The sequence below is a fragment of the Mesocricetus auratus genome, unplaced genomic scaffold (genome assembly GCF_017639785.1).
Source record: "Mesocricetus auratus isolate SY011 unplaced genomic scaffold, BCM_Maur_2.0 Super-Scaffold_100691, whole genome shotgun sequence".
Lineage (NCBI taxonomy): Eukaryota > Metazoa > Chordata > Mammalia > Rodentia > Cricetidae > Mesocricetus > Mesocricetus auratus.
The window spans coordinates 46,427,013-46,448,700 of record NW_024429267.1 but is presented as its reverse complement, the minus strand read 5'-3'; the positions used below and the strand labels follow the sequence as shown (position 1 = coordinate 46,448,700).

At 44.8% G+C, this 21,688-nt stretch overlaps 1 protein-coding gene across 3 annotated transcripts in view; it reads right to left on the bottom strand.

The window, feature by feature from the left end:
- Positions 1-18,776, bottom strand: part of Usp4 (ubiquitin specific peptidase 4) — a 40,281-nt gene extending 21,505 nt beyond the window's left edge. The window contains exons 1-7 of one of the 3 annotated variants that reach the window (XM_005074932.4): positions 18,620-18,776; positions 16,960-17,087; positions 10,342-10,472; positions 7,949-8,075; positions 4,419-4,564; positions 4,228-4,289; positions 102-242 (exon numbers count right to left, since the gene is read on the bottom strand). In XM_005074932.4, the coding sequence (XP_005074989.1) occupies positions 102-242; positions 4,228-4,289; positions 4,419-4,564; positions 7,949-8,075; positions 10,342-10,472; positions 16,960-17,087; positions 18,620-18,720 (836 nt within the window). In that variant the 5' untranslated portion in view covers positions 18,721-18,776. The other 2 variants (XM_021229985.2, XM_021229984.2) reach the window with 2 other exon arrangements.
- Between the last annotated feature and the right edge of the window lie 2,912 nt (positions 18,777-21,688).

Sequence of the window (21,688 nt, the reverse complement as noted above, 5' to 3'; positions counted from 1 at the left end):
TTCTCCCAGGGAGCTCTGATCCCACAAGCAGAAAAGCACTCCAGGGACTCCTGGGAAAGGACTTCAAGGGGAAAAAGCAAAGGAAGAGGTCCTGTTCTTACCCCCTGCTGACACCGGAACTGTGCATCCCAGAGGTGTTAGTGCTGTCACCATTTGCAATGAGAGAGGCAGACACTGAGGAATAGGGACTTGCAGATGGTTTTGGAGAGGTAGTAAAATTTCTGCTAGGTGCAGTGCTTGATCTGAGAGAGAAGCAAAAACACCACTGACTTTTTGCAAAGTACAGGCCCCACTCAATGCCTGAGGTTTCTTCTCAATAAGCAAAACATTCTCTTTTTTTTTGTTTGTTTGTTTTTGTTTTTCGAGACAGGGTTTCTCTGTGGCTTTGGAGGCTGTCCTGGAACTCACTCTGTAGACCAGGCTGGTCTCAAACTCAGAGATCTGCCTGCCTCTGCCTCCCAAGTGCTGAGATTAAAGGTGTGCGCCACCAACGCCCGGCAAGCAAAACATTCTTTTTTTTTTTTTAAACTGTTCTCTTTTATTTTTTTAAGATTTATGTATTTGTTACATATACAGTGTTCTGTCTACACGCCAGAAGAGGGCACCAGATTGAATTGCAGATGGTTGTGAGCCACCATGTGGTTGCTGGGAATTGAACTCAGGACCTCTGGAAGACCAGCCAGTGCTCTTAACCTCTGAGCCATCACTCCAGCCCCAAGCAAAACATTCTTAAGTGTGCTTCACGGCTCATACCTGGCTCCCCAGAACTAAGAAAGCTGAGGCAGGATTATGAGCTTAAGGCCAGTCTGTTCTACATAGAAAGAGGAAAATGGAAGGGAAATGCACTCTCCATTTTCAGTTACTATGACTACTAAACCCCTGTCTTCATACTACAGTGGAGTTATGACTGGAAATAAGAGAATTGCTGCAAGCTTTGGGCCGGGCTCAGTCAATAAGGTTGGAATGGGCAGCTCATGAAACTAGGTGGGAGGCAAGGACTAACATCTGAAGTTGATCTCTGACTTCCACATGTGTGCCTGCATTTACATACATGAAGACAGACACACATTCTCCCCCCCCACCCCCAAACAAGGGCCAGTGTGATAGGTCAGCAAGTTAAATCTGAACCATCCCAAATCCTACAACTTGATAATTCCTCCCTGAGTTTTGTCTATATTGTTTATAAATCAATGAGCACAAGTGTTTTTCTTATTGATCTCATTTCCTGACCTAACACACTGTCTACTTTATGGCTGTACCCTCATGGACAACAGTATCTGACACTGCACTAGAGATCAAGAAAAGGAATGTGGGCTGGGCAGTAGTGGGGTGCACGCCTTTGATCCCGGCACTCGGGAGGCAGAGGCAAGTGCATCTCTGTGAGTTTGAGACCAGCCTGGTCTACAGAGCGAGTTCCAGGACAGCCTCCAAAGCTACAGAAACCCTGTCTTGAAAAACTAAAAAACAAACAAACCCCCCCCCCAAAAAGGAACAGGAATGTGCCTCAGGAATACCATCCTATGCTCACTCTAGACCAACCACACCTTACTAAGAGACCCTAACCTTCATGGAATTTTAAGGGGGCACTGCTGTCCCAAAAGCCATCTATCTCCCTAAAGGAGAGTTCTTAGGCTTCAGAGTGTGGGAAGGATGGGGAGAGGCAAAACTAAAACAAGAGGTACAAATAGAGCAGCCTTCAAGCCAGGACAGCCAGCCAGCCTCTGCCCTGAGCTACCAACTGTACTTCTCAGGCTGCAAGCCAACCGTCTAGAGGGTTTTCCCTAGAGCAGTGCGCAACCCTCCTAATGCTGAAACCTCAAGACACAGTGCTGCCAGTTGTGGTGACCCCCAGCCTTAAAATTACTTTTGTTGCTATTTCATAACTGCACTTTTGCTACTGTTATGAATCATAATGTAAATATGTTTTCTGATGGCCTTAGGCGACCCCTATGAAAGGGTCATTTGACCCCAAAGGAGTTGACCCTCACAGAAGTTGAGTACTGCCCTAGATGTTCTCATCAGTGTAAGGCTTAGTTTGTGTTCTGTGGCACTTTTAGTTAAGAAGGGAGTTGTCTAATCTGAACTTTCCTGTTTGCTTCCCTACTGTTGCTGTCACAAATTTCTACAAACTCAGAGGCTTTCAAAACAACACAAATGTGTATTACCATTAAATTATTGAAGTTCAAGTGTAAAGAAGGAGCTGGAGAGATGGTTCAGCAGTTAAGAGAACTGGCTATTCTTCCAGAGGACCCAAGTTCAAGTCCCAGCACCCATATGTCAGCTCACAACTGTCTGTAACTCCAGTACCGGGGATCTGATACCTTCACACCAACACATAAAATAAAGTTAACGCCTTTAATCCCAGCACCAGGGAGGCACAGGCAGGCAGATCTCTGTGAGTTCGAGACCAGCCTGTTCTACAAAAGCTAGTTCCAGGACAGCCTCCAAAGTCACAGAGAAACCCTGTCTTGAAAAAACAAAAACAAAAAACAAAACCATTAAATAAATTAAAAAAAAAATGCTTGTTGCTTTTACAAAGGACCCAGGCTCTGTACCTCCAGTCCCAGAGACTCCAACGCCTCTTATAGCATCTCCAGGCATCAGGCACACACGATATACAAAGTAAAATGTCATACATATACAGTAATTAAGTTGTGAGTGGTAGTTCAGGTTTTAAACCCAGCACTTGGGAGGTAGAGGCAGTCGGATCACTGTGAGTTCAAGGCCAGCCTGGTCTACAAAGTCAGTTCCAGGACAGCCAAGGCTGTTACACAGATAAACCCTGTCTCAAAAATGAAAATAAATGAATGAATTAAAAAAAAAGTCAAGGTACAGGCTACCCCTTCGTAGAGACTTTCAGTTCTTGTAGAGCGGTTCACATCTTGGCTCAAAGCCAGGAAAGCTTCCCTCACATTCCACTGCCTTGCCTCTGCTCCTGACCTCACACCTAATGACTTTCCAGCCTCCCCTTCACTTACAGGGGCCCTTGTGACTACAATGGATCCACCTCAAGAGCCTCCCAACCTCGACATTAATTTAATCACACCTGCAAAACATATTCATAAGTTCCTGTGACAGGAGATGGGCATTTTATGGCAACAGGGTATCCTACTTTTTCAACTTTTTAATATAATGATTTATTTATTTGTTTACTTATTTTAATGAATATATGTCTGTGGGGTTGAAGATCCCTGGAACTGGAGTTATAGGCAGTGAACCCGGGTCCTCTAGAAAAGCAGTCAGTGCTCTTGACTTCTAAGCCATCTCTCCAGCCTGCTTTTTTCAATTTTTTTATTGCATATGCATCTGTGGTATATATGTGTGAGTGTGTCAGAAACGTGGATATGTGCACTCACACATGTAGAAGCTGAGGTTGATGTTAGGTGTCTGTTGAGGCAAGGGGCCTCACTGAACCCAGAGTTCACCATTTTGGCTAGTCTGGCCAGTCAGCTTGTTCCAAAGATTCAGTCTCCATCTCCTGTGCATAGGATTATGAGTAGGTAGGGTACCACACCTTCTAGGAATGCATGGCAAGCAAGTTACTTGCTGAGCCATCACCACAGTCACAGGCTTTTTGTTTGTTTTTGTAGACACAGTTTCCTACAGACCAGGCTAGCCTAGAATTCACCATGAACCAGAGGATGACCTTGACCCCCTCCTACCTCCACCAAATGTTCTCACAGGCTGGGATTACAGGCATGTGCCACCACACCTGGATCTACATTTGTCAACAGGTCAGGAAATTGTAATGTTATTTCCCTGAACATCTGAAAGAAGAGACTTCATTTCTTTCTGCAACCTTCCACAAGTCACAGGAATATCATCCTGAGGTAACTGTGCTTGGAATCCAAGATTAGTAGCTGAGCAGGCCAGAGAGCAGAGCTAAGTAGTGTGAGCAAGACATCACCTTTCAGTCATACAAGCCCTCATCCTAACCCTCCTCTTCCTATCTCAAAGCCTCTAAACTACAAGTAGGAAAGCAAAGGACCTTAACAAAAAACAAAGTCACTTTTGGCAAAGTAACTATCAACTCTGACCTTCTCTTCTCCTCTCCCGTCCTTGTTGAGAGGTATCTCTTACACTGTCAAACAAGCTGCTTACCAAATGCCAGTGCTTCAAAGACAATGCAATTTGGATGAGAAACTCATTTTTCCATCTCATTCAGAACCCCTCCCTCTTCCCCTTTCTGTGCATCTGTGAGCCAGAACATGGGAAAGGTTCACTTACTTTGACTGCAGGGTCTGCCTGGGCCATGTGCCATCTTCATTTTGGGGCTCAATTACTAGCACCTGAGTGAAAGGGGAAACTAAATGAGCATAGTACAACACACCCCACTTCTGACATGCTTATTGTCAGAGACTTCTTTACACACACCCTGGTCAGAGCCGCCTGTCTGGGCATGGCCTGGACCCTCCTACCTGACCCTGGTACAGCCCAGCATCCTGGATAGTGTTGTCTAGTTTGCTCAACTGCTCATAGGTGTTGCTCATGTATTTGTTCCAAAGCCGAGTTTCACGCTCTGCAGGGATGTTGAATAGCTTCCTCATCTCCTTCTCGATGGTTGCTAAGAACAGGCAAAAACATCACTCAGCGATGGAGAAAAATAAAGTTAAAGACAGACAAGGCAAACCAATCTTCACATTTCTTCCTTCTCAAATGTTAACAGAAAATCTGGAGCAAATATGTTCCCCAACCTTAACTTGTTTGAACTCCTAAGGCCCATCACCTTTCAGAGGCCCCCTTGTGAGAAGCAGCTCACTATGCTTCTCTGATAATGCAGGTTTCATTCAAGACATTACAGGAACATAGAACTCAGGTGTAGTGGCTTGCGCCTATAAACCCAGCACTCAGGAGACTGAGGTGGAAACCTCCAACAAGTTCAAAAGCTCCTAGAAAGTTTTAGGTCAACCCAAATTTTAGTATGAAAACCTATTCAAAAACAAAGCAAAACAAAAAAGAAGGAAAAAGAGAAAGGGTAGGAGAAAGGCAGGCAGGCAACATAGAAAGTTGGAAAACTAAAAGCTGGACAGTATAGTATACGTCTTTCATGCCAGTACTTTCATCTCCAGCAAAGACAGGAGAACCTCTGGGTTTGAGATCAGCTTGGTCTACAGAGGGAGTTCCTGAACAGCCAGGGCTACACAGAGAAATCGTGTCTCAAAAAACAAAACAATAAAAAGCTTGGTGGTGGTGGCACACGCCTTTCATCTCAGCACTCTGGAGGTAGGGGCTCAGATCTCTGTTTGAGGTCAGACTGATTTAAAGAGAGAATTGCAGGACAGCAAGGGCAACAGAAAGAAAACGTCTTGAAATCACTCCCCCCAAAAAGAAAAAAAGCTAGCTCTATAATTATTATTATTAGATATTCACACACAAAATGTGGCCTTCTGAGTTCATTTGGCCACCAATTTTAGAGGGAGTGGGGGAGGCCACAGGAGAGATTTGAGGAAGGGAACGCAGGAGGGGCTGGAGGAAGGAGAGGGAAGGGAAGAATGTAATTAAAAATTTAAGGAAAAAAAAAATGAGCTGTCAGCCAGGTATGGTGACATTGCCTATAATTTAGCAATTGAGACACTGGTGCAGAGTGGTCATGAGTTTGAGGCAATCTGGGCTATACAGCAAGACTTCATCTCAAAGAAAGTAGAGGCTAGCTAAAGTAGACTGTGGAAGTGGTTCAGCAGTAGAGTGAGGGCTTAGTGTTAGTAAAAGATGCTGAGACCGACGCCCAGCCCCTCCAAAACAAACAAACAAAGACCCAAAACACCTGCCACTTTATCCCGAGAACGTGGAAGGTTTTTTCATTAATTAATTTTTATGTGTATGGCTTATCTTTTTTTTTTTTTTTTTGCCTGCATGTATGTCTGTACATTCTATGTGTCTAGTACCATCAAGTAGCCAGAAGATGGTGTGGATTTGTGGAATTAGAGTTAAAAAGAGTTGTGGTGGTTTGAATGAGTATGGCCCCTATAGCTCTTATGTTTGAATTCTTGACACCCAGTTAGTGGAACTATTTGGAAAGGATTAGAAGGTGTGGCCTTGTTGGAGGTTTCAAAAGCCTATGCTAGGTCCAGTATTATGCTCTCTTGAGCTCATTCTGCCTTCAGATCAGAATGTAAAGCTCACCTAATATTCTAGCATTATGTTTGTCTGATTTCTGCCATTATGACCATGGATTAAGCCTCAAAAACTGTAAGTGAGCCCCAAATTAAATGCTTCCTTTCATAAGAGTCGCCTTGGTCACGGTGCCTCTTCACAGAACTAAACAGTAGCTGAGACACTTGTGAGCTGTCCTGTGGCTGCTGGACATTGAGTCTAGGTCCTCTGGAAGAGCATCACTGCCTATAATTGCCGAGCCATCTCTGCAGCCACTGTTTTCTTTGTGTGGTACATGTACTTGTTAGTGTGGGTGTATGCACAAGTGTGGGTATAGGTGTGTATATGTGTGGAGACCAGAGACAGTCTTTACCTAGCTTTCCATCTTTGACTTTTTGAAACAGGGTCTCCCTCTGAACCTAAAGGCCACTGACTTACCTCAGGCTGCTGACCAATGAGCTTCAGGGATCTACCTGCCTGCCTCAACCCCTCCAGTGCTGAGGTCAAAGGCACATACCACACCTGGTTTTTGTTTTCTTTTTTTTTTTCTGGGGGGATTCAAGACAGGGTTTCTCTGTGGCTTTGGAGCCTGTCCTGTAACTAGCTCTTGTAGATCATGCTGTTCTTGAACTCACAGAGATCTGCCTGCCTCTGCCTTGTGAGTGCTAGGATCAAAGGAGAGCGCCACCACAGCCCAGCTGCACTCCTGATTTTCTTAAGTATGTGCCAGGGAGATGAACTCAGGTACTTATGCCTACACAGCGGGCACTCACCTATAAAGTCATCTTTGTAGCCTTGGTTTATTTCTTTGAAACAGGGTTTCACAGGAGACCACACTGGCAAATCCTCATGTCTCTGCATTCCAAGTGCTAGGACTACAGGTGTTAGCGATACTCCCAGCTCAAGTAGTAGAGGCTGTTTATTTCTTGTATGTTTATTTTTATTGCAGGTTCTGAGATTGTATGAGGTCTTATATAAATAACTGTCACTGAGCTACCCCTCTAGATCCTGGCTGAGTTACTTTTTTAACTTCTCTGACTCTACATTCCTTCATCCTTTTTAGAGAAGACAAATGCTCTCAAATACACACACACAGTTTCTGAACACACAATCTAACACCCAGAGCTGAGTATAGTGCTGACCACTTGGGAGGCAGAGGCAGGAGAATCAGGAGCCAAGGCTAGACTGGCTCAGAAGAGTTGGGAGCAGCCTAGTGTACATGAGACCCTATCTAAAGGGCATGAAAATCAAATACGTAAAGAATCTGAAGTGCTTCTGGTGCCACATCACTGCAGCCTATCTTCCAATCATACAACATGCAGAGTCTGCCTTACACATGCTGTTGGACCATGCAGCATCAGACCAACACAGCGCCTAAAACAACACAGCTCAGACTCGGGACTACTGTATATAATGAAACGCAGTGTTTTTACTGTATACATACAGTTTTCTGTCCCTAAAAACGTAAGGGTTTGGGCTGGCGATGTGGCTCAGCTGAGAGAGTGGTTGCCCAGCACACATATACACTAAGCACAATCCCTAGAATCATGTAAACCAGGCGCTTAGGAAGTGGAGACAGGAGGATCACAAATACAAAGTTATCCATGGCTATATACTGACTTCAAGCCTGCTTGAGCTACTCTTCTGGCCATCTTGCTGGCCCAAGTCCCGTTCTATAGAACAGTTTCCAAGTGTAGTTAGTTCTTCACAATTCTCTCAGGAAAAGACTTCCAAGTCAGGACTGACGACCACAATTGAGTAACAAGTCTTGAGAGAGCACCCCAGCTTCCCTCCCATCAATTACAAGACCCTGTATTCTCTTGCCAAAAGCCCAGAACCCTGGCTAGTTTCTTACCAATGGTGTCTGCTTTGCTAAAATGGCAACTTAGCACATTGGTGGGGTCACTGTTCTCACAAAGCTTCAGCTCCAGCAAATACACCTCCACTTTGCAGTGCTTGACAAACAGGCCATGCTCCACAACCTGCAAACAAGAGGCAAGGGTGAATGAGCCGTGGTTGGGTACCTAGGCAAGCAGCCCTGGAAGCAACATGCCTCAGCAGCAGCAGAAGACTAAAACCACTCAAAAAAGTTTCCTTCACAGATTCTTTGATTTTGAGACAAGGTCTCACTATGTACCCTTGGCTGACTTGGAACTGACTATGTAGACCAGGATGACCTCAAACTCACAGAAATCTGTCTGCCTCGGCTTTCCAAGTGCTGGGATTAAAGGCGTTATGACCACCGGGAGTTGGTGGCTCACGCCTTTAATCCCAGCACTCAGGAGGCAGAGGCAGGCGGATCTCTGTGAGTTCGAGGCCAGGCTGGACTGACAGCCTCCAAAACAGAGAAACCCTGTCTCATAAAACCAAAAAAAAAAAAAAAAAAAAAAAAAAAAAAAAGGCGTTATGACCATGTCTGGTCTAAGGAATACAATCTTTAATTCATTTTTAGGAAGTATAGATTTAATTCATCAGTATATATCCCAGGAGTTACAATTGCCCCCCCTATAATGAAGAACCAAGTATACTTTCATGAAACCAGAGAGAGGTCAGTGTGGACACAACGTCAGTCTATAGGCAGGCCTCAGGTCAACTTTGAACAAAAACTCTTGCCATGGCCCTTGTAGGGTTTGTCAAAGCAAAGGGCTATAAAATATAGGTAAAACAGCCGGGCGTTGGTGGCACATGCCTTTAATCCCAGCACTTGGGAGGCAGAGGCAGGCGGGTCTCTGTGAGTTCGAGGCCAGCCTGGTCTACAGAGCGAGTTCCAGGACAGCCTCCAAAGCCACAGAGAAACCCTGTCTCGAAAAACCAATATATATATGTAAAACCTTAGAAGGGCTGGAGGCAACACAGGCGCACACCTTTAATCCCAGCACTGTGAAGGCAGAGGCAGACTGATCTCTTGAGTTCCCAGGCCAGCCTGGTCTACAAAGTGAGTTCTGGACAGCCAAGTTTGTAGCACAGAGAAACCCTGTCTTGGAAGAAACAAACAAAAACAAAAAAGAAAAGAAAAGCAAATAACTGAGAAAAAAGGTAGTGTTCTAATGAGTTCAGTCCACCAAAGGCACTACATCATGATTCTGTCTCAGCATGTGCCTGTCCTTGATCTGTTATAAACACATACTTCTAACTACTCAGCAGTACAGTCAACCTCATGAGCATAGGGGGAAATGGGATTAGAAAAACTGGTAGAGACCAGTCAGTGGTAGAGCATGTCTTTAACTCCCAGAACTACTAGACAGATAGATCTCTGTGATTTCAAGGGCAGCCTGGCCTATACTGAGAAACCCTGTCTTGAAAAAAACAAACAAAAAATAGCCAACCAAAACCAAAACCAAAGTTATTAGGTAAGCATGATGGTCACACATGTAATCTCAAACACAGGAGGTTGAAAGAAAAGGCTCAATTGTCACAGTTCAAGGCCTACCTGAGCCACAAGTGACTTAGTAAGACCCTGTGTCAAGGAAAAAAGTGAGTAGGAGATAAAGCTTAGCTCAGTGTTAGAATATGTGTTTAATGTATATGAAGCCCTAGGATCATTTCCAGTCCCAGAAGGGAAAGCAGCAAGACATCAGTTCATGTCCATAAGGCCCACCTGAAGTGTTCACAAAGTGCACTAAGCACTAATGGACGTCCTAAACTACCAGGCAGCTCTGGTACTTGGAGGCCAGTTAGTAACATCCTAAGTTACTCACAACCATTTTATTTCCTAGAGAGAACCATAAACAACCTAGAAATAGTTTCTCAGACCAGAATTCCAGCACTCAAGAGTTTGAAGCAGGTTCAATTCCCAGCAACCACATGGTGGCTCACAGCCATCTATAATTCAATCTGGTGCCCTCTTCCGGCATGTATGCAGAACACTATGTATGTAATAAATAAATAAAAAAATTTAAAAAAATTTAAAAAAAAGAGTTTGAAGCAGGGGATAACCAGCCCAAGGCCAGCCTGGACTACACTGAGATCCTGTCTCAGGAAACAAAAACAAGGTCTCAAGATATGGTGGTAGATTTTTAATCCTAGCACGTGGAATGAAGAGGCAGGAGGATCTCTGAGTTTGAGTACAGTCTGGTCTACAGAGCAAATTCCAGGACAGCAAGGACTACACAGAAAATCCATCTCAAACAAAGTATCAATACTTGCTTTCAATCACTTAACTACATTCATCTTCCCAGGAAATCAACAGAAGTAGTGCACCCAGGAAGGACTTAGACAGTGTGCAGACATAACAACTCAGGTACTCACTTTTCTGACAATGGGCTGCTGGCCTTCCACACAGCCATACCAATTTAGTAATTTATTCCAGGCTTCAGTTGGCACCAACACATAGTCCAGCTCATCAATTAAATGTTCCTTCAAGGTCTGACTTTCAGGATCTGAAAGGGAAATCAGCATATGCCTCATTTTTCTTTTTCCCAGAAAAAATAATTTTTTTGCCGGGCGTTGGTGGCGCACGCCTTTAATCCCAGCACTCGGGAGGCAGAGGCAGTGGATCTCTGTGAGTTCGAGGACAGCCTGGTCTACAGAGTAAGGCCAGGACAGCCTCCAAAACAATACAGAGAAACCCTGTCTTGAAAAACCAAAAAAAATTTTTTTTACAAGATTCTTAGTTATTTTTCATGAGAAAAGATTCAACAGGAACAAGCACAATATTCCAAAATTTTGTCACTGGACATAACCCAGAACAGACCTGACCACTCTTTATCCTTAGTCATGTTTTTGTTTTTGTTTTTAATTTTATGTGCTTTGGTGTTTGTGCCTGTATGTGTCTGTGTAAGGGTGTTGGATCTTGCAGTTACAGATTGTGAGCTGCCATGTGGGTGCTGGGAATATAAGCCAGATCCTCTGTAAGAGCAGTCAGTGCGTTAACCTCTAAGCCATTTCTCCAGCCCCCTAGTTATGTTTTCTGAGGCACTTATTTTCTTCTATAATTAGAAGAAGAGTAAGCTAGAGTCTGTGGTTCATTCATGTAATTCCAGCTACTCAAGAAGCTGAGGAAAAATAGTTTAAGCCATGAAATTCAAAGCCAGCTTGGGCAACATAGCCAGGTTCCATGTCAAAAACAATAGAGAGGGGCTGGAGAGATGGCTCAGTGGTTAAGAGCAGTGACTGCTCTTTCAGAGAACCCTGGTTCAATTTCCAGGACCCACATGGCAGCTCACAACTGTCTATAACTCTAAGATCTGATACTCTCACACAGACATGTTTTGTAGGCAAAAGACCAATGTATATAAAATAAGAATAAATAAATTTTAAAAATAGAAAAGGAAGGATTGTTCATTTTTTTTCTTTTCAAGTCTAATTTACTGAAGGTGGACATGGTAGTGTACCCCTTTAATCCCAGCACTCTGGAGGCAGAGGTAGGTAGATTTATTTGAGTTTGAGGGCAGCCTAGTCTACATAGGAGCTCCAGGACAGTCAAGGCTACATAGTGAGACTCTGCCTCAAGGAAGAAAAAAGTAATCTAAAATAAAGTGTATTAATATGATGTATATAATGTACAAATTTTATTTATGAACAATTGTATTTTTCACATAACATATTTTGGCCATATTTCCCCTTCCCCAACTACTCCAGATCCCCCTCCCAAACACTCCACTCTCATTCCTGTTGTTTCTGCTTTGAGAGAGGGTTCAATTTAGTCCAAAAATGACCTTTTTTGTTTGTTAAAAAAATTTTTTTTGGTTTTTCGAAACAGGGTTTCTTTTTTTTTTTTTCTTTTTCTTTTTTGGTTTTTCGAGACAGGGTTTCTCTGTGGCTTTGGAGCCCATCCTAGAACTCGCTCTGTAGACCAGGCTGGTCTCGAACTCACAGAGATCTGCCTGCCTCTGCCTCCCTAGTGCTGGGATTAAAGGTGTGCTCCACCACTGCCTGGCTTATTGTTGATTTTTTTTTCTTTTCGAAATTGAGAATGATGGGCTGGACCAATAGCCTCCAAAGCAATACAGAGAAACCCTGTCTCGAAAAACCAAAAAAAAAAAAAAAAAAAGAAATAGAGTGAACCCAAGATATCAAGCATGCAAGGCTGACAATCCGCTGTTACTAGAAATCGAGAATGAGCCCAGGGTGTCAAGCATGTAGAGCTGACAATCCGTTAATGTTCTACATCCCTATGTCCTCAGTTAATATGCCTAGGTTTTTTGTGTTGGGAGGATGTCTACATTTTATTTTATTATTACTGTGGAGGACAGGAGGGTTGCTTACTCCACAATGCATAGTCAGTGGAAAATTCTTGCCATCAATTCTTTCCTTCCACCTATATGTGGGTTTCTGGGATTGAACTCAGGTTGTCAGACTTACACAACAAGTGATAAACACTGGGTTATCTAATTGGTGTACTGTTGTGAAATGAGGTCTCCCAATGTAGCCCAGGCTGGCCTGAAATAAACATTATGCAGCCCAGACAGTCTGAGCTTACAGCAATTCTCCAGCCTTAAACTCCCAAGTTCTGGGATCAAAGGTGAGTACACCATGCCTAGAAGCATTCTTTTTTTTTTTTTAAAGATTTATTTATTTATTATGTATACAGTGTTCTGTCTGCATGTATCCCTGCAGCCCAGAAGAGGGCACCAGATCTTATTACAGATGGTTGTGAGCCACCATGTGGTTGCTGGGAATTGAACTCAGGACCTCTGGAAGAGCAGCCCGTGTTCTTAAGCTCTGAGCCATCTCTTCAGCCCCGCCTAGAAGCATTCTTAAGTTTACTTCTGGTCTACAGTTCTATGCATCAAACCCAAACCTTACATACTCTAGGAAACCACTTTGTCTCTGAGCAACATCTTCAGCCCTGGCTATTTGACTGCTTCTTTGTAGTGCCATGGTTCAAACCAAAGCAACATGCGTGTCAGTCCAAATACTCCAACACCTAAGCATTCTTGATATTTAACATTCCAAGTTAGAGTTCACATGGAAACTACTGTGTGCAATGGAGAGTAAATGTTAATTAACATGTTAAAGATTCCTTTTACATCCATCACAGAGATATCTGAAACATACTCAGGAAAAAATCCAAGACTCATCAGCTACCAGGCACAAATGTGCTAAGCCTGTCTATCAACACCCACTCTAAGGAGGGCAGCAGTCACTGTTCTCCTCAGACCAGTGAAGCCAGGAACGTACCCACAAAGGTGCAATTCAGCTGGCACCTGAGACAGGTGAATTTTTTTTTTAAAGGAAAAAAAACCACTCCAGGTAGCACACATTTGATCCCAGCATTCAGGAAATAGAGGCAGGTGAATCTCTGAGAGTTCCAGGCCAGCAGGGCTACCTAGAAAGATCTTGTCAAGAAGAAAATAAGAGAGGAAAAAGAAAACAGGAGCCAGGAGCAATGGCAGTATGCACTGTTCACGCTGGACTAGGGGAGGGGCCAGGAGGTCAGTGCTGCCAGGAAGACTGGCTACAGAAGGCGTTTGAGGCCAGCCCAGGCTATGTGAGACAGCCTTAATGAGAAGGATTGCTCTGGGGAAACACACCCTCTCCCTGCTCAACACACCTGTCAAGCAGTCTTTCGCATATCATGATGCTCACACCTATAACCCAGAGACCTGGGGACTGAAGCAGGGCTGCTCCAGTTCTGAAGCCAGCAGAGGCAGTGTAGAGACACTCTCAAACCCACCGCCGCCATCACTATCATGAAAACAATGGTGCACATCTGCAATCCTAGAACTCAGGAACAGGAAAGAAACTTTTAAGACTCACTTGGGGGTACAAAAGTAGTTTTGGGCCAGACCAGTCTACATAATCGCTATGTATCCAAGTTATATATCAAGACCCTGCCTTATAATAAGTAAATAGAGTTCTCTGTCTGAGCATTTGGGAGGTAGATTCAAGAAGTACATGAGTTCAAGTCATCTTTAGATACATTTGCTAGTTTGAGGCCAGACTGAACTACACAAGATATCACATCCTAAAACAAGGTACTGGGCAGTGGTGGCATATGCCTTTAATCTCAGTACCTAGAAGGCAGAGGTGGATATATCTCTGTGAGTTCAAGACCAGCCTGGTCTACAGATCGAGTTCCAGGACAGTCAAGAATGCACACAGAAAAACCCTGTCTCCAAAAATCCAAAGACAAAAAGCAAAAATCAAGACAAACAAAAACTCAACACAAACAAATAAACACACACACACAAAATAAGCATAAGAAAGAAAGAGAGGGAGGGAGGGAGGGGGCCTGGCAGTGGTGTTAATCCTAGCACTCGGGAGTAGAATCTCTGAGTTCTAGGACAGAGTGAATTTCAGGACAGCCAGGGCTACACAGAGAAACCCTGTCTTGAAAAGCAAAAAAGCAAAACAAAATAGGTCAGGTATGGTAGCGCAAAGAGCATGGCTTTGATCTCAGCACTGAGAAGGCAGAAGCAGGACCTCCTCTGTGAGTTAAAGGCCAACCTGGTCTACATAGTGAGACCATATCAAAAAATAAAAACAAAAAACAAAACAACAACAAAAAACCCATGGAACAGTCATCAAGATGGAACACACCTGTAATCTTAGAACTTCAGACAAAGAGGATCACAAGTTTGAAGTCAACCTCAGATCCATAATAAAGTCCCATCTTGAAAAACAAACAAAAAACAAAGGGCGGGTGAGACAGCTCAGCAGGTAATGACATGCCACCACGCCTGACAACCTGAGTTTGATCCCATAACCTACAGGTGGGAGGAAGCTGTTCTTAACTTCCACAGTGCATTATAATAAGCACACATCTGTCCTGCCTCTGTCTCTCCCTCTCCCCCTCTCCCCTTCTTTCTCCCTCCCTCCCTCCCTCCCTCCCTCCCTCCCTCCCTCCCTCCCTCCCTCTCTCTCTCTCTCACACACACACACACACACACACACACACACACACTCTCTCTCTCTCTCTTACACGTTTTAAAAACAGGTTAATATTAGGTATATGTATAAATTATCATAGCTCCCTAACAGCCTGCCTGCCTTCCTTCTCCAGATTCTGGACACAAGTGAGAAATCATCCGGAAAAGGTAACCATGCCACCTCATCAGTCACAGAAATAAACCATGCATCACTTTTGCTACAACACTACTCAGTGTGCTGGCCTTCCACCTTCTCTTCACACTATTTCCATGACACACACAGTACAGAGTCGCTGGATGACCTTTAATGTACCTACAATTGGTTCTACTTCACAAGTACCAAAAGTTTGTGGCTACAGCTTGACATAGTTGGTGGAACACACCTTTATTCCCAGTTCTCAGGAGACAGAGGCAGGCAGATCTCTGTGAATTCAAAACCAGCCTGGTCTACAGAGTGAGTTCCAGGACAGCAGGGGCCATGTAGAGAGAACCTGTCTCAAAACAAAACAAAAACCAACATCCAAATCGATTACTGATAGTACTTGCTTAGCATACTGAATTTGATCCAGAGTACTGAAAGAAAAAGGTGGGAAACATGGTTCCCAACTTTCAGATTGCAGGTACAATTTAAGATGATTTTTATTCTCTCACGTTTACATAAAAATCCAAAATCTAAAACAAACAAAATAATAATACTAATAATAATTAAGGAGCTAAAGAGATAGATAGTTCAGTTGTTAGGAGCACACACTGCTCTTGCAGAGGATCCAACTCCAATTCCAAGCACCATTGTCGGGAAGCTTACAACTACTGTAACTTCAGCTCCAGAGGATCCAAAACTCCCTTCTGGGGTCCTCAGGCACTGCACTCACATGCACAGATTCACTCAAGGTACACATGCATACACACAATTAAAAATAAAAACAAGTCAGCGGTGGTGGCACAGACCTTTAATCTCAGCACTCAGCAGAAGAGGAAGTCACCATCTCTGTGCCTTTAAAGCCAGCCTGGACTACAAAAAGCATTCCAGGAAAGCCAGGACTATTACACATAGAAACCCTGACTCAAAGACCAAAATTAAAAAAGATAAAGGCAAAGTGTTACCAAGTCGGCAGGCAAGATGTCTTCAGCTCTGTTTGTGTAAAAAGAACCAACTGCATAAAGGTGTCCTCTGGCCTGAACATACACTGTCTCTCACCTACACACACATATCATACATGTGTATACACATACACAATAAAGTAACAATGCTTAAAAAAGCTTAAATGGCCAGGCAGGTGGCGCACGCCTTTAATCCCAGCACTAGGGAGGCAGAGGCAGGTGGATCTCTGTGAGTTCAAGGCCAGCCTGGTCTACAGAATGAGTTCCAGGAGGACAAGCTTCAAAGCTACAGAGAAACCCTGTCTCAAAAAGAAAAAAAAAAATTAAATGTTACAAAGTTTGGCAGTCTGAGTAAGATCAGCCCTACAGGCTCATATGTTTAAATCTTTGGTTCCTGATGGCCTCTCTCTAGCTGGATGTAAAGTTCTCAGCTACTTCTCCAGAATCGCACCTGCCTGCCTGCTGCCGCACTCCCCACCTTGACGATCATGGGTTAGCCCTTTGAAACTAAGCTAGCCCCCAATTGAATGACTCTTTATAAACTGCCTTGGTCATAGTGTCTCTTCACAGCAACACAACAGTAAAATATAAAAGATGCTCTTAGCCTGGCGGTGGTGGCGCACGCCTTTGATCCCAGCACTCGGGAGGCAGAGGCAGGCGGATCTCTGTGAGTTCGAGGCCAGCCTGGTCTACAGAGCTAGTTCCAGGACAGCCTCCAAAGCCACAGAGAAACCCTGTCTCGAAAAACCAAAAAAAAAAAAAAAAAAAAAAAAAAAGCTCTTATTGTAGAAGCAGTTATTTAGGGAAAAGGACATTCTCCCTAATCATCTGCAAAGACTTTGACTACAGACGTGAGCAGAATTTCTCTCTCTTCACATTATGAGAGTTACATGTTCATGGTGTCCATGGTACAGAAACACACCACCTCAGACTACATCCTGTGGATACTGACCTGAAAAGAGTCCAGAGTTGTCAATAGGTCCAGGGAACAGATTATGTTCACCCACATTGTACATATCCCAGCTATCAAAGCCCACATACTTCTTCCACTGCTTGAACCACCGGCTGTCAATAAGATACCTAGAGAGAAACAATAGTATCATATAAAATTAGCAAAAAAAAAAAAAAAACCTGAAGTTTTAAGTTTCTGCAGTTCTCCTGACACCTACTCTCAAGTTTTTATGGTCTTTTCACTAAGGTAATCGGCAATTCCCACTAAAATCACACTTTTATTTTTAAACTTGAGACAGGGTTTGTCTGTATAGTCCTGACTGTTCTAGAACTTCCTCTGAAAATCAGGCTAGCCTGAATATCAGAGATCCACCTGTCTCAGCCCCCTAAATGCTGGGATTAAAGTTGTATGCCACTACACCCAGTGATTTGCATGACTGCAGGTGCCCATGGAGGCCAGAGGAGCCGGATATTCTTAGACAGCCGTGAGCCTCCCAACATGGGTGCTGGGATTCAAACTCCAGGCCCTTTGCAAGAATTCTTCATTGCTGAGCCATCTCTCCAGCCCATGAGCAATCATTTAATATAGACTCTTTCTAGAAGTAAAATTATGCTTAATAAGTTCTTAAGTGCATTCCCCACAACCACCTTTATTTATTTCTTTGATTATTTATTTTAGACAGAGCCTTACTATGTCACTCAGGCTGGTCCTGAAACTTGACAGCAGTACACCTCTCTAGTGCTAAGATTACAGGCATGGAGTTCCACACCAAGCTGAGAATTCTTAAATGTGTCATCCCTTGCAGAATAATTTCTAAAGTACCTCTATTTGGCTTTTCACTAGCTCAATATAACCACAGAACTAAACCTGGAAGGCACCCCTCAAAAAACACACACACAAAGCCGGGCGCTAGTGGCGCACGCCTTTAATCCGAAGCTCTGGGGAGGCAGAGGCAGGCCAATCTCTGTGAGTTCGAAACCAGCGACCCTCCAGTTTCTGCTCCTACAAAACAGTAAAGTATATGTCACCAGACCTGGCAACATCTTGGAACTTTCTATCTTCTATTTTGCTCCAGGATTCAAGCTCCGCTCCTCTCCCACTCCTAGATCTAGCTACTGCCACAGCTGTTCCTGACGTCTGACAATCTGGGTTCTCAGGCATTCATTCAGCTTCTGGCCTTGAATCTGTTCCGCGGTTTACAAGTTACAAAGTGTCCACTTCTGACCTTCTCTCAACCCCCTGAGCGCCATAAGCCACAAATTGCTACCCTGGTTTTAATAGTTCAGGAACCGAGGTCTGTACGGTGTGGACAAGGTCACCATCAAGTGCCCAAGTCTTCGGTGATTAAGTGCTCTCCCAGCTTCCCGCCTCCGCCGACCCGAGCACTCCCCTTTTACCGCATTCTACATGCCCTGTCCCCGCCGGCCCAAGACCCTTGGGAATACGAATGGGCCAAGACACACCCCAGTCTTGTCCGCGCTGTGCCCCAGCTGATCTCGGGGTTTCTTTCATCAGCGGCGGCTGTCAAGCCAACTCTTTCAAAGACTCCAGGCACCGCCCCCGGCCAGCCTCTACCTAAAGCTGGGGAAAGGGGCACGGCCTGAGGGCCAGCGACCCGGCCTGAGGCTCTGCGCGGTGGAAGGGCAGACCGGACGCTCACCACTGCGCCCCACGTTGGAGCGTGGTCCCCATCAAGGCTCCGAGCTCCGTCTTCTGGGTCTCCACATCCGGTCGCTCACGGCTGCCTCGGCCTTCCGCCATCTCGTCCGCCGCCCCGGCCCAGCCGGCCCGGACATCCGCCTAGCGCACGGCGTGCTATGGGCCGCGCCCACGCACGTAAGCACGCACGTGCGCGTGCTCGCCGCCGCCGTCAGCTTCCGCCTCTTCTCCCCGCCCCCACGCGCTGTGCCCTGGAGCAGGAGCGGACGGAAGAGGGCTGGGCACCCAGAGGCGGTGGCCACGTCCATCTGCGTTTGAGCGGCTTCTTCAGGAAGAACGCTCTCAGCCCCTGCGGTGTCGAAAGATCTGACGACTACAGGCACGTCCTAGACCCCTCAGGCACTCGCTCCATCCTAGCCTGCGAGCTTAGCCTGGTGATAAATCCGAGTGTGAGAAACTGCCGCTAGCTTTTCTTGTTTCCACTCGGTGCCATTGCGCTTTCAGCAAGACCGCCTAAATGCAAGCTTGAATTTACTGCCTTAGCAATCTGCAATGTCCGGTGTGCGATTGTCTCAAACAAGGGCCGGACATTGGGATCTGGACTGTACAGTGTGGTCCAGCCCTTAACAATAGTCTCAAATAAGGGGTGGCGAAATGGCTCCGTGGGTACTGTGCTTGCCATGCAAACGAGATGACTAGATTTGATTCCCCGAACCCATTTTAAGGTGGAAGAAGAGAATTGGCTCCTTTTTTGGGGGGGGGGGTTCGAGACAGGGTTTCTCTGTGGCTTTGGGGACTACCTCGCTTGGTAGTCCAGGCTGGTCTCGAACTCGCAGAGATCCGCCTGCCTCTGCCTCCCGAGTGCTGGGATTAAAGGCGTGTGCCACCAACGCCCGGCTGAGAATTGGCTGCTTAAATTGTCCTTTGTTCCCGACACAGGCACTGTGGCCTGATTTCACCGTACAGTCATACAATAGTGAAACTTGTTTGTTTGTTTGTTTGTTTGTTTGTTTGTTTGAGTCAGGGTCTCTTGTAGTTCTGGCTGCCCTAAAACTCACTATGTATACCAGGCTGGCCTCGAACTCAGATTAAAAGTGTAAACCACCACACCTGGCCAAAAACAAAAAGTTAACCTGTCCCCAGAACCCTGTCAGTCCTCCATGTCAAGAGGAGTAGCAACCACGGAAGACTGATAGCAGCCAAGGGAGGAATGAGGTCTAGCATTTTAATTTTTTCCTGGAACAAAGATTGCTTGTCTTGAAAACCATTCTCCAATGGCTTCCACACAAGAGGAAAAAGTAAGCTCCATCAAGGAGGAGGAAGGGAAGCTGGTGAGTCTTTGTTTATCAGGCAAATCCTGTTCTTGAACAATAAGGAAAATAAATTTTGGGGGGTGGGAGTTGGGTAGGGCTCAATAGTAGAACCATAGGCAAATATGTGCAGCCCTCAAAAGAAAAACAAACAAAACACACCCAATTCCCTTATCTTCCTACAATCTATTATAATACAGATCTTTTAAAATTAGATACATTTATTTTATGTGTATGTGCCCCATAAGTTTCTGTGCTCCACATGCATGCAGGTACCCTCCAAGGCCAGAGGGCATTGTGTCTACTAGAGTCTGGGACCTAGAACCTGAACTGTTGATAAGACCTTGTCTCAGAACAAGGGGTGGAAAGACAGCTCAGGGTAAAAAGTACTTTTGCCCTTCCAGAGGATGCAAACTCCCAAGGCAGATATAACTGTCTGTAACTACAGTACCGGAGGATCTGATGTCCCCCTCTGGCCCCTGTGGGCACCTGCACACACACACACACACACACACACACACACACAAATAAAAAATAAATCTTAAAGAGAAACCCTGTCTCAAAAAACAAAAACAAATCTTAAAAAGAAAAGATGTAAAAGTAGCAAAACAAAAAAAGGTCTTTCATAAACCATTCCTGTGGATAGAAGTCATTAAAGGGTGCAAACCAAAAGCTGTAGGAATGCCAGACAATATAAAAAGACGCTTAAGTAGCATTTGAGTATGGTCCTGAAGAAACTGTTGGAAGGAAGCGTAGATATGAGAGAAATATGCATTTCAGGATCAAAGAGTGAGGATCAGGCCAAAGAGAGGAGTTCTGAAGATAAAGGAGTTTAAGGAGATGGAAATCCAGGAAGCCAGGAAGCCCGCCAGTGGGACCACAAGGCTTGCCTTAATGGCAAGCAAGAGCAAAGTGAAATGCCTGAGGGTGTTTGACAGCACAGAGATGCATCTAGGACTCAGATCCGCTAGTGTGGCTTTGGGAAAGAAAACTGATTAGTGTTGGGATGATAGAAGGGGAACTGTCCTGTGAAAGTGAGAATATTAACTGCTTTTATGCTGTTTTAGATAATTGACATTAATTTACTCTCTGTGGGATATGTGTCCTAGACTGATAGAAGAGAAGTTAGGAAAAGTTAAATGTGTACTTAAAACAGACTAGAAGCTAAGAATGCTACCCCGTTCCAGCCTATCATCCCACCTAGGGAAGTTGAGGCTGCAGCATCTCAAATTCCAGATGAGTGTGGCTGCATAGTAAGACCTTGAAAAGGGAAACAGGGAAGAGGAAGCCAAGGGCTTGAAAGACGGTGGCTCGTCTCTGCTTCCAAGTTTGGTGACTTGTGTTCCTTCTTGGGGATTCATAGCATAAGGAGAAGGCTGACTCCCAACTGACTTCAGAGAGTTGTTCTCTGACCTACACATACAAACGCACATAAAATTAACAAATGTAAATGTAAAGGGGACAGGCAAGGAGAAGCTTCCTAAGTAAAGGTGCTTTATCGAGCCTGATAGCCTGAGCTTCACCCCTGAAACCCGTATGGTGGAAGGAGAGAGCTGATTCCTGACCCCTGATATTCACACTTGTAATTCATAAATAAAATGCAACAAAAAAGGAAAGAAAAAGCCGGGCGTTGGTGGCGCACGCCTTTGATCCCAGCACTTGGGAGGCAGAGGCAGGCAGATCTCTGTGAGTTCGAGGCCAGCCTGGTGTACAGAGCGAGTTCCAAGACAGCCTCCAAAACAATACAGAGAAACCCTGTC